General features: G+C 51.0%; 1 protein-coding gene across 5 annotated transcripts in view; it reads right to left on the reverse strand.

The window, feature by feature from the left end:
• ABLIM3 (actin binding LIM protein family member 3) overlaps positions 1-12,990 on the reverse strand; it is a 110,472-nt gene that overhangs the window by 16,358 nt on the left and 81,124 nt on the right. For 3 of the 5 annotated variants that reach the window (XM_042949667.1, XM_042949641.1, XM_042949650.1), the window contains 5 exons: positions 10,264-10,322; positions 8,147-8,218; positions 3,882-4,037; positions 2,286-2,315; positions 1,679-1,808 (listed from right to left, as the gene is read on the reverse strand). In XM_042949667.1, the coding sequence (XP_042805601.1) occupies positions 1,679-1,808; positions 2,286-2,315; positions 3,882-4,037; positions 8,147-8,218; positions 10,264-10,322 (447 nt within the window). The remainder of the gene's footprint in view (positions 1-1,678; positions 1,809-2,285; positions 2,316-3,881; positions 4,038-8,146; positions 8,219-10,263; positions 10,323-12,990) is intronic. The other 2 variants (XM_042949658.1, XM_042949678.1) reach the window with 2 other exon arrangements.

Raw genomic sequence — 12,990 nt, forward strand, 5'->3', positions numbered from 1 at the left:
GAGAAAGGTACAGATGAAACAGCAGGATGAGCTCCTGGGGAAAAGCGAGTGGGGAGTAAACACCTGAGCTCAGAGTTGGGAGACAGAGTTGAGGCCCAGCTCTGCTGAACTCTGGGCAAGACCCTAAGTCAGACCTACAAGGTCACCGAACCCCTGCCTTCCGCTTTATCTCCTATCACTCCCCTCGCCGCTCACCACTTCCAGGCATGCTGGCCTGCTGCCAGTTCAGTGTTTCAGGGCCTTTGCACTTGCCGTGCCCTCTGCGCAGGACTTTTTCCCTGAGATCTTCAATGGCTGGCTCCTTCTCATCTTTCCCCACCCCAGTCACTCTACCGCGGTGCCCTGTTTATTATGTTTACTGCACATATCATCTACCTGAAATTACCCTTTTACTCGTTTACTCTTTTACTAAATTTCTTTCCACATATAAATACCATGAAGGCAGGACCTGGGCTGGTTTGAGCACATTTGCAACCTCAGGGCCCAGAACAGTGCCTGGCTGTATAGAGAGAACAACAGAGGCTCAGGAAAGCTAAGTAACTGGCCCCAGCTCACAGGCTTCTAAGTGGTGGAATCAGGATTCAATCCCAAGAGTTTTGATGCCAAAGCCCAGGACTTCCAGCATGGTTACTGCCGGGTCCCGGCACGGCCCTCAGACACTTGAGGCACTTCTCCAGCTGCTTCGTGGTGGTCTTGATCAAGGCTGGCTCTGTCAAGTGGGTGGCCTAAAGCCCATGGGCGAGTCGGGACTGCAGGGTGGGTTAGTGTGGGTAGCTGGTTAGGGAGGGTCCCCAGGAACCGGCTTCTCTTCGCTGCCGGTGCAGGGCGCCCAGCGTCCCCATGGAGCATGCACCCGTGCTGGGAATTCCAGGCTGGCAGCCTACCTGGGATGTGAAAGTGCTTGGGAGCCTGGTAAGAGGTTGGAGTGGAGGACCTCACATCTAACTGGCTATGGTATGGAGAGCTCCGGCCACTCTCGGGCCCTGGAGCACGCAGGCAGTGGTCCCCAGAAAGAACAGAGGCACAGAGAGAACAGGCATTAACGCGGTGGCAGTTAAGGCAGCAGTGACGTGATGACAGCAGGGATGGCGGGGAGGGGCTGTGCTCTCATGCACCGTGTCTGCACAAACAGGCTGGACCTTGTTTTATTCCCTCACCCCGAAGTCAGATTTTGTAGGTTGTAAGAATCAACTCCACTGAGCATCAGGAAGGTGACTTTGCACCTCTTAGCTCCCCACCACCCCTCTTGATTACTTCTTTCCTCCGTCCAAGCACCTGCTTCACCCCTAACCTCAAGGTGGCCGTGGATGGCCTGACTGGAGGGCGTAAGGCTGGGCCTGTTTCTGGTCCTCTGGCTCTACCCTCTGGATGGGGCAGGCCAAGGCCAACGGCAAAGGAGTCTTCTTCCAGCCAAGGCTGCTGGGATGCCTGCAACTTCTCTCCTGGCAGCTTACCACCCGCCTTCTTGTTGCTTCTCAGCCCCTTCTCTCCCCCTGCTAGGGGCATCTCAATATGGCCCAGCTGGTCACCTGGGTGTGGTCACAGACCCCCAGAGGGCCGTGCTGTGACGGAGATCTGGGGCAGGGGCCCTGTGCCGTCTCTGCAGCTGGCAACAGAGCCGGCCACTGCGTTGTCCCCCGGCTCTTCTTGTCCCTTTGGGGGCTTCCCCCTTCCTTACCAGAGCGGTAGTAGTGGTGAGGCGAGCGGGAAAAGGTGGGAGACATGCCCTGCCGGCTGTAGGTGGGGGAGTCGATGTATCCTGGGCTGGAGGCCCTTCTCTGTCGGAGGTCCAGGCTCTCGTAGATGTCCTGGGGGAGGAAGTGGGCCGTGTGAGCAAGGCCGGCGATGTGGCAGGCCTGTGGCTCAAGGGTCTGGCAGGCAGATGGGGGAGGGACATGGAATCTAGGATTCTAGGGGATCCAAAATTCATGGTGCTGCCCTTCTGAATACAGAGGCCCCCTCCCTGGGTTACACACATGGCCTGAGACAAGTTTTTGGGGCCTTCACCCATCACTCTGTCCCTTGAACAGAACCTGTAGGTCACGTGCCTGGAATCCTGGCCAAGGATCAGAGGAGCATCAGGGAGGCCCTCTCTGGGTAGAAGGGGTGCACCCTCTACTGTTTATGCCGCAGCCACTTCCTCCAGATCATGCTTCTAAGTCTCCTGTCTGTGGTGTGGTTGGGGAGCCCCCCAGGGGGCTGGGGAGGGGTGAAACCAGTGGTCGGCTTGGTCAGCATAAAGGGACACAATCATATAAAAGGTCTTCCTGAACCAGCTCGATTACCTGGGAGTAGGGAGATAGTGTTCCCAGCGACTTAGAAGCGAAGAGTTTGAAGGCCATGGTGGAAGGAGCAAAGGAAAAGAGAGGAGGGAGAGAGAAAGAGGGTTACGTAGCACAGCAGAGGCCGGCCTGCAGCTGCTCCTGGGCCCCCTCCCCAGACAGCAGGTGCGCTTAGCGTGTGGGGATACCAGCAGTGCTCACAGAGAGCAGGAAACCCAGAGATGGTGCGCTCCTTTTACCAACGGGAAACCAAGGCCCAGAGAGGGCATGGGGTGGTTCCGGGCCTCTTGGGTACGACGTGGCAGGGTCTTCGCTTGGACCCGGGCTTCTTCACCACAAGCTCAGAGCCATTTCCTGACCCCTCCTTGTCCTTCTACCAGTTCATGACCCTCTGTGGTTCATGACAACAGTGTGCAGGGCGGGGGACCCAAATGTAAGGCCAACTGAAGGCCAGGCCGCTGCCATCAACGTGGGATCTGGGTTGGAGGGTGGTGTAGCAGACTGGAGATGAGACATCCCATCCTGCAGAGGGCGCTGGCCGCTCAGCCCCGGGACACCTGCTCAATGTGAACACAGCTCCTTAAGTTTCCAGGACAAGTCAGAAATGCAGGTTGTTATGTGAAATCTCTCCGTGTGTAAATATTGGCAACTGATTTGCATTTTCAAAAGAGACTTTGTGAGTGAAACAAAACGGATCTGGAGTTGGCTTTGGCTCGTGGGGCCCAGGGAGCCATTTCTGGCTTCAGGAGCATCACCTTCTACCTGACACTTGGTCCCCTGTTCCCGGTTCGTATTAGAGGCCTGGAGAGTCTCGGCATTGGGCTGTCCAACCAAAGAACCCTAATCCCTCTAGAGAGGAAGGGGGCAGTGCTGGGGTGGGGACAAGAACCTGGGTCCCTGCTCCCCAGGCCAGGGATTTAAACAATCCCTTTAAACAATCTCAGTTCAGGGGCCATGGATGGGGCTAGAAGCTGCCTGAGATAGAGATTGCCAGGACCTTCGGGGTAACAGCCACGCTGCCTTCTCCAGAGAACACTTTCTCCTGTCCAGCCACCACTGAATTATTTCGAAAGCCATCTGATGCTGAGTTTTTAAAAAGCGGCTCTTGCTCTGAGCATAGGGACTTAAGACCACGTGCAAAAACCAGAGAACCAACCTACCAGGGATTATAAACCTAAGGCCACTGAGCCTGTCAGGGGGTGACAGCCATGGGCTGTGTATAAGATTACTCCACTAGAAGAAAAACAATAGCTCAAGTGATACGTGGTCACAGGTTCTCGGCTTCCATGTTGGGGTTCTCAGGGGGTGGCGGAGACTGGGGAGAACTGGGGAGCCCATGTCCTGCCTATAGAAGGCGCTGCTCCCCCCCTCTCCAGATGGTACAAATCCTGGTGTACTGTCACCTGCTCTGATTTTTCAAGAAAAGCCAGATTTCTGGGTGAAATTTTGATTTTTAAATGTTGACTATAAATTCCAGTTTATAACAGTCCAGGGGCCAACACTGTGGAAGCCGAAGTGTCTGTCTGTGATGGAGTGGCTGGGGACCCTGTGGGCCTCCTCTCCTTCGACAGCCCCCGAGAGAGGGGCGAGACGCCATACCTCTCCATAGCCACATCTCTCCAGCATCTCGTCGGACGTGTATCTGGAATGAGGCTCGTAGGAAATGAGGTCGGGGCGTTGTACCTCGTAGATGGACTTGACCTTGGGGAGAGCTGCCAGGTCTTTGTAATTAAGGATCTCATTATCCACTTTAGCCTGAGGAAGAGGAAAGGTATAGGAAAGAGGCAGAGAGATAAGAGGGAAAAGGGAGAGGACACAAAAACCAGGCACAGGGGCAACGAGCTTCTCCAGGTTCCGCTAGAGACAAGGTCTTAGGAAGATGAGGAGAGTGTTAGAATCAGGCAGGTCATAGAGGCCATCCGTTCCAACAGGGCTAACACTGATCGAGCGCATTTTAGGTGGGAGGCCCTGTGCTTTGCAGGAATTGTCTCTTCTAAGTGTCCGGATGCCTCTGTGAAGTCAGTGTCAATGTTACTACTATTTTTCAGAGAAGGAAACTGAGGCTCAAAACGTTCTGCACTTTGCACCGTTTAGCCAGTAGGTTTGAATCCAGTCTGAACCACACAGCCTGGGTGGGGACTGCCTTTTGACCCCCCACCCCCACCCCCCACCACAGGAAGGATATCCTCATTCACGGCTCCTTGAAGATGATGGAGATGATAAAGACAATTAACCACGGAGAGTGAAACACTAGCTAACACTGGGTGAGCACTCATCACGGGCCAGACTCTGTCTTAAGTCCCCTGTAGGAATGAACTCCCTTAACTCCTACAACTCACAACGCTACTAGTAGGCAGGCCTATCATCTCGATTTTTTGAATGAGGAAACAGGCACAGAGAAATCAATGAACTTGCCCAAGGTCATACAACCAATAAGTAGCAAAATCAAAATTCAAACCCAGCCAGTCTAGCCTGGGAACTGGCCTTCTCCAATAGCCTTGCTAGCTTGGCAGGTGGAGAGGTGGAGAACTCTGCCGTTGGCTGAGTTCAGCTTTCTAGAACTGCATTGATCAAGAAGAGACAGCTTCCCCTTGCATGGGGCAGACCACCTCTCGTGGCTTCTGAAGCCATGTCCTCTCCATGTCTGCATCCTCCACCTGTTCCCCCGGTGACCCGCTTCTGCTGTGGTCATCAAGGATCTGTCGCCCCATAACTACTGTGGCTTGCAAGGTCCTGACATGAGATAAACTGCGAGGCCACTAGACAGAGACACCAAAGAAACTGAATTATCCTCATGACATTCTTCTAGTGCCTTGGGGCCCAGGTGAGTCTCAAGCCAAAACTATGGCAGAGAGGGCAACTTTCATAAAGACCTTATGAGAACTGCTGTTTGAAACACTTTCCAGGGTCCTTCCACCATTCTGTCCTGGTCCCAGCCCACCACTGTTTGAGCACTTTGTGTTCATTCTCCATTGCCTCTAGATCCACTGTCCACTCTTCCTTGCCCTGATTTGGGCTCTGAGACCCCATGGGCTACATCAAGACTCCCTGGATTTCAGTTGGGTTGGGTCAATGCGGGGGGGGGGGGTCACCTGCAGACAGGGGGGTGATGGCGAGAGAGGCTGTGTACCTGTGTACCTGTCCCCTTGGCACCGCCCTTGCTGTGGTGGGCATCGATCCTATCCAGGGCTGCCTTTCACGGAGCCAGCTTTCGCCAGGCCATCTCTTCAGGCTTAGGGTAGTGACAGCTGCTGCTGCTGTAGACCCTGCATGCCACACTATGTCTTGTGGGTCCTCTAACCCTGCCTACACCTCTGTGAATGGTCCCTTCGCAGAACCTTCTCAGCTAAACCCTTAGAGATGCACCATGTCATCTCTGCCACAGCCTGCCCAGCTCAGGCACCATATCTGTACCGATCTGGGGGTGGGTGGGTCAAGGGAACCTTGTGAGAAGGGTCCACCTGCCGAAGTAACTGCCGTCTTTTGTTGTGGGATGTTAGGTCTTGACCTTGAGAGCTCCTGGCACCTTGCAGACTTGTCTCGACCCATTAATATTCTTCTCAGTGCTTTAGTCCAAACCTCAGAAATACTAAATTTATATTTCTTCCTGTAGGCTCCTTGTTTATAGGGTTATAAATGAGCCTTAGGTTTGGAGGCTCAGTGATTGAACAGAGGCATCCCAACATAATTAGCCAGGAAGGAAGGCAGAGAACGTGTGGGGCTGGTCGAAGACAAACCTCCTGAAGACGATTCTAGCAGTCAAGCGGGGGATGAGCAAAGCTGGAAAGAGCCTGCCCCCTCCAGGTCCAGTGATAACTCTATTTGAATACCAAACCTCAGTATTTATGAAAATTAAGCCAACACTCTTCTCTTTCTGTCTGCTATCGCATGTTCCCAGAGTGGTGGGATGGTTCCTTCCCTGAATTTGGAAGCCATGTTTGGAATGGTCTGATCGAAAACATGGCCCCCATCACGTGCAGTCACTCCCCAGAGCAGCTGAAGGTGAGCGTTCTAAAAAGTGAGAAAGGAGAGTACAGAAAGGGAGACACATGTCTACACTGGCACGCGCGGGGAACTGATCTCCATGGGCAAGCTCCCCTCCCCCCCCCCCCCCCCCGGTGGACAGCTCAACGGCAGGTGTCCCCAGCTGCTCTTGTTCACTTGTACGGAGCTGCTTCTCAGAGGGGCGACACAGCGCTCTTTCTCCAGGACTCCAGGGTGCGCATCACCAGGCCTAGTTTGTTTCACAAAGGTTAGCCAGGCTCCTCAGAAGCAGGGGAGACCAGCCAGGGATGAAAGGCCCTAGAGCGCTGCTATATGTATGTATTCTCCAAGTTCGTATGTCCTGGCAACGCTCTGCGGGAGACGTGCTCACTTCTGTCAATAGCCTTCTCATGGTGTAGGCCCTGAAACTAAGCTCACGAATTCTGCGTGCGTCTGGCCCCGTTCATAGCACCGGGGGGACGACAGTCTCTCTTGTTCTGGACAGGACTCTTCAGTGAGTATGGCCTGTGATCGAAGCGCTGGTCTGCGGGAGCCGCAAGGCAGTATTGACCATACTGAAGTTGCTGTCCGTGGTAACTTTTAGGTCTGATTTTCATTGAACGGAGGAAGAAAGGAAAGGAAACAGTTCCACTAAGGGGCGTTATCCAGGGATCAAGGAGGAAGCTGGATGTGGATCTGAGGTAAAATCGTGATGAAGCAATGGTGGTCAGGGCCCACTCAGGGCTGGCTAGTTTGGGGACTGTATCTAGAACTTCTTACCAGGAGCGGTTTTCCTGCTGTAGACCGCTCCCCCGCCCCACCTCCTCTTCTGGCCTTCGTGGCCCCTCAGACTTGGGGAAGGCTGGAACAGTCTGCAGTCAGATGGTTCCTCTTCTTTGCTCATCTCTGTCCTCTCTGGCTCTGCCTCCCCCACCTGCTTTAATTCACTTCTGTTTCTCTCTCAGGTCTGAGCTTAAGTGTTTCTTTCTCAGGATTCTTCCTCCAGTTGGTCCTAGGCTGTCCGTCCCTCTGTCCATCTGCACCATCATCAGAGCACCCTGAACTTTTTCTTCCTAGTAGCACTTATCAGAACTGTGAGTGGTTACACATGTAGTCAATGTCATGAGGACAGGCATCAAGCCAGGGCACTTCGCCACCATTTTCCAGCACAGACCCAGCCCAGAGGAGACACTTAGCACACGTTTGTTGAATGAATGAATGAATGAATGAATGGATAAGTTACATATCCAAGGGACTTCTGAGCTCATCTGGCTCAACTCTTGTCCCTTCTGCCATGTCCCTGCAAGTGATGAGTTTCTCTGTTTGAATGCTTCGGGGATGGGAGCTCAGGCACACACCTGCGGTCCTCTCCACCTTTGAACTTCTTAGGTCACCAGTAAGCTTTTCTTTACATTTGCAAATCCACATTCATACGGCTTCTTCTTCCTCTCTGCCTCCTTGTCACCCAAACCTGTCTCCACACGGACCTCCCCCGCAGTCCCTACTCTGAATGCCACTCTGACCCCAGATTTTGGTCTCACTCTTGTCTCAGTTAAACAATGGGGAAGGACGCACACTGCAGGGGTCTCAGAGCTCATCAAGGGCTCTTCTGTCTTTGCACTTTCCTGGGCTCCTGCTGCACTTGCTTATCCCCATAACACTGTTTGATGTGGCTGTGTGCTCTGTGAGGTCAGCGTCTATGTCCTCCCTGTGCCCCACTGTGTCCTCAGGACCTGGCACAGAGTCTAGCACATGACAGGCACGCACAAGACATTAGCTGGATGAAAACCTCACAGCTATCTTTGGGGGTCCTCAGGAACTCTTTAGATCCCAGACCTGGGGCTAAGGAAGGCCTCTGGTGGCTGAAAAGTGATACATACGCAGATGACTCGGTTGGGTGACCCGATGCTGGAGCCAGGGGGTGAGATGGAAGTTTCGGACGTCCGCCTATGCTGTGGGAGAGAGGAGACAGAAGGAGTGAGAAGGTGCACCTCGCTCTGGAGGGGAGGAGGGGCGGGGAAGAAGAAGGTGGCTGTGCAGGGGACAGCGACAACACTGTGAAATGCACTTGCTGGCCTTCTGTACTTTCTCTTTATTTTCTGCCTTTTAAATCCATGTCTCAGTGTGAATGGAATTGGAAATGCACAGGACTTTGGGCTGTTGGGCAGAATTTGGATTTTTGTTCATTTGTTTGTTTTACATATTTGAGGTAAGCATTTATTCATAAAATTTTTCATTGGGGGTTATCCTCCCAATAATGTATTTACTTTAAACGAATAAAATTGGTTAGTACTTATTCCTTAGCAGTTTGTTGATATAAAACATACCAGCAGGTTACACTTCATGCAATTGCATAATGTATTGATTCTTTACAGGGTATCCATTGCGAATTAACATTAGCATAAGTGATAAACTTAAAAAATCTTTCTCTGAACGGTGGCAATGATGTGTTAATGGCTCCCTCAGCCGAATGGCACTATGTCAACCTCAGTGCAGCCCTGAGAGTGGCAGCATGTAGTTGAAAAGCAAACAGAACGGGGACCAAGGATCACTGGTGAACTATGTGATTTTAGAGATCCCGGATTCCCCATCTGTAAAATGAAGGGGCTGGTCTTTGGGATTGCTAAATTTCCTGCCAGATTTCTCACGCCACAGCTTAGAATTAAAGCATTCTACTTGGGGCTCTGGAGCAGTGTTGCCCAAACTGTGGGTCATGAACTAGTGATCCTAGTTCATGGGAAGATGAATTTAGGGGGAGCATTTGATGATACCGAGTTGCAGAATGGGCGTGTAAAATGTAAAATTGTATTTCATTCCTCTTGGTTAGATCAAGGAGGAAGTCTTAATTTAGTGCTAATATATTTTAGCAACTTTCTTGACAGTTCCTTTTTTTTTTTTTTTAAACAACGCCATCTAGCTGGAATTTCTCAGATTTATTTATAAGAAACATTTCATTTGCATTGAATGTGTTTTATGGTTGCCTTCTACTGTTAAAGCAAGTAATGCTGGTTTTCTTATTTAAAATAAGTTCTGTTAAGCAAAGAACAGTGGGTTGACTTAAAGACAAAATATTGATACAGGTGATTCACAGCCATGGCAAAAGCATCAAGGTTGTAGAAGGATAACTGGATTTGAGAAATGCCACCAAAAAGGTGGAAATTGGGGAAGAAAGGGCAATTAGGTCTTTTTACATCTTAAATGGGAGAGGACCTGGAAGAAACAGGGGGAAAAAGAACCTCACGGCTCAAACAAAATTATATGTCAACAGACCAGTTCTTTCACAAAGAGGCATTTTGGATATTATCCAGTGCCCGTCCCCAACACACACCCAGGTTTCTCCTCCACAGTATCGAGGACTCAGGAGCTGGACTCCTCCCTGCAGTCCTTGGAACAGGAACCCAGATTCACAGGACTTCTTGGTACTAGTCAGAGCGGTAATTGAAAGGGACGCAGGACCGCAGCTGGCCTAGCGTGTGCCTGGGGACACGGGCTGTGCTTCTGCTGGCAGCATTACTGTGGGCAAATCACCATCCTCTTTCGACTTTGAATTTCTCACAAGCCAAGAGAGGATAAAATTCCCTGTCCCATCTGATCCATGGGGTTAAAGAAATAAAATCAGAGAGTGGCTGATGCTTTGCAAACTGCCAATTCGTGTGTCAATAATCACTAATAAATGACCCTAGGCTCGGGAAACCCCCCCGCCCCCCTGCCGTGTGTGTGCTTCAGAGAGGCCGCATCTTTCACTAAGGTGAAAGCCTTGCCCCAGGAATGCTAAAAACTCACATCAATACAGTGTTTCACGGTTCTCAAAGTGCTCTCGCATGCAATGTCTTTATCCCCGCAAAAGTCCCATGAGGCAGGTGTTACCATTAAGGAAACCTAAGGATACAGGTACACAGTTGGGAGCGCGTGTACTAAGGAACAACTCCCTACTAAAACACAGGGCCCCCACCCGGTGGCAAAAAGTCTGGTCCGGCACCGCTACCGGCTTGCTTACCTTTAACTTCTTCTCTGCCCGGGCTGCCTGTTTGCAGATGGGGTGCCAAACCTCAGAACCTAAGGGCACAGCAAAATAACAAAGGCTCGGACCTTTCATACCTACTAGTTTTCTTGCCCTCCTCACCTCAGCGTAGTCCCTCAGCAGCACAAGTGCCCTACACAGTGGCCAGGAGCACCCCCAGGTGTCCCAGGCTCTTTGCTGCAACATCAATGCAACCCTCCCCCCCCACCTTTCTACCTGGCCACATCCTACCCATTCCTCAAGGTCCAGGTTCCACACGGCATCTTCCTGCAAACTTTCTTACCTGGCAGCTGGGAGAGACTTCTCTCTTCTCTGTGATCCATCTTTCTTTGTATCTTTCTTAACACGACCTCACATCACAGTAGCTTGTGGATTCATTGCCCTAACCAAATTAGAAGCTCCTCGGGGCAGGGGCTGAGCTTTATTCATTGCTGGATCTCCCGCGGCATCCAGAATGGGATTTTGCTCTCAGCAGAGGCCCCGTACGTGTTTTGCAGGGTGAACAGATGAGCGGATGATTGGCAGTGAGTGACAAGTAGCAGGTGGTCAATAAATATTTGTTGAATGAATGAATGACAGTGCAGGTGAAATGAAGTGACAGGCCATGGTGAACGCCAACCTCCTTTCTCTTCAGAGACTTATGACAGTCTACTAGATCTATCAACCGAAGGGGAGGTGGGGTCATGGTGTATATTCTGCTTGAGTGTACTGTCTTGACCTGCTAATTCCTAAGAGGCTCCAGACTCTTCAAATATAGTATATCGCAAATGCCCGCATTTTATTGTGGGCACCGAAGTCTAGAGGCCATCTTGGGAAGGCATGAACAACAGGTGGCTGGTCACATGTTGGGAAGAAGCCCCAAATATTACACATTCCCCAAAGAAGAGACAGGTGTCCTGGATTAGAAGGAAAAATAGGAACATATTATCCCTCTGGTGCCATTCCTCTTATTACCAGCCCTAAAAGGAAAGGAGCCAGCAAATGGCTGGATTCCTGAGCACCCAGATGGCATTTGTTTGTCTGACTTTGTTTTTAGGATATACTTTCCATTATGGTTTGTTGCCTGGAACCCCCAGGCGTGGGATGCGGGCCAATCGACAGGGGGTGGCGTAAAGTTGAAAAATTAGCCCCAAAAACGTGATACAGAGAGGATAGGTCTGAAGGTAAGGAGCCTGGAGTCTGGTTTCTGGAACCTGGATTCTTGCCTCCTCTTGGCCCCAGACACACCCTCTCCCTGGGTTCCGGTTTCTGCGTCTAAATAACAACGAGGTGGAGTTTGGATGGTCTCAGAGATTATTTTCACCTCCAAAAGTTTAATTCTAGGCCCGGTTTGTCATTTATGAGATAGGGACCTTTCAGTTTTGTTTGCTGAGTTTCTTGTGAGTTCCTAATAATTCAACACGAGTTTAATTCCTGCTAACGTAAAGTGCAATGGCTCTCGGAGCCCAGTAGAGGGACTCTGGGTCTGCGGGCTGGAGCCTGCCAGTCACAGGGTATGTCTGCGACCAAGTGATGGGTGGGGATCCTTGCTTTGGGGAGTTATTCGAGAGAGCATTTCCGGGTCTGAGAAGCTGCTGAGTCCACCAGGAGTTGTTTACCCCTGTGGCTCTGGCAGGAAGCACATGTTACAGGTCACGGTAGGAAATGGATGAGGGGGATACAGATGTCTAAGAAGGTCGTGAGATGAAGCGAAAGAGGCATCTGAGGGGAAAGAGGCAGGCAGAAGTTCTCATGGGGGGAAATGATATGTAAAGAGTGGAGGTCAGACTAGATGGTCTCGTCCCGCCACCGACACAGTCTGTTCTGAAATAGAGCTGGGCTGCCAATGGCTTCGGCCCTCAGCAGACAGGAAAGCAGGTTTATAGAAGTGGCGGGGGTGGGGGGCTGGCGGGGGGAGAATCAAAGGCGAGAAAGAAAATATAATTAGAAAGGAAAAGAAATCAGAAGTTTGGGAGCTGGCAGGATAGCCTCTAAATTAAACAGGGAAGGAACTTGCTGGCTGTGAGTGATAGACGGAGGTGAGTTAAAGTAAGAAGAGGTGATCTGTTCACGAAGACCCTTATGAGATGATGGCCGGCTGAGCTTCTGCCACCAGCCACTAGCTCAACCGGGTGACGCTGACAGAAAGACAGCATCCGGAAGGCCATTATTCTCTTCCACGGGCTTCTCCTCAGAGTTTAAAACAGTCTCTGGCTCATGTGTGTTTAATAAAGACATAAATGAATGGCTGGTTGGATTCCCACCTCTGTATTTTTATTTATTTATTTTTTTATAATTAATTAGTTATTTTAAAAATGTTTATTCATTTTTTGAGAGAGAGAGAGAAAGAGAGACAGAGAGAGCGAGCACGAGTGGGGGAGGGGCACAGAGAGAGGGAGACACAGAATCTGAAGCAGCTCCAGGCTCTGAGGTGTCAGCAGAGAGCCCGATGAGGGGCTCGAACTCATGAACCGTGAGATCATGACCTGAGCTGAAGTTGGAAGCTTAACCAACTGAGGCACCTAGGCACCCCCCCACCTCTGCATTTTAAAATGAGACACAGGATGAAAGGTACCCAGAGGATGATGGTAACCAGGGTGGAGAGGGGACCCAAAATTAAGCCATAAAGTAGGGTTTTCACTGTGGAGAAGAGAATACTTAGCAGAATGGTGAAAAAGGTTTTTGATATCTTAATGACTCTGTGGGAAGAGCAATGAACTTGTT

Source organism: Panthera leo, chromosome A1 (genome assembly GCF_018350215.1).
Source record: "Panthera leo isolate Ple1 chromosome A1, P.leo_Ple1_pat1.1, whole genome shotgun sequence".
NCBI classification, from domain to species: domain Eukaryota; kingdom Metazoa; phylum Chordata; class Mammalia; order Carnivora; family Felidae; genus Panthera; species Panthera leo.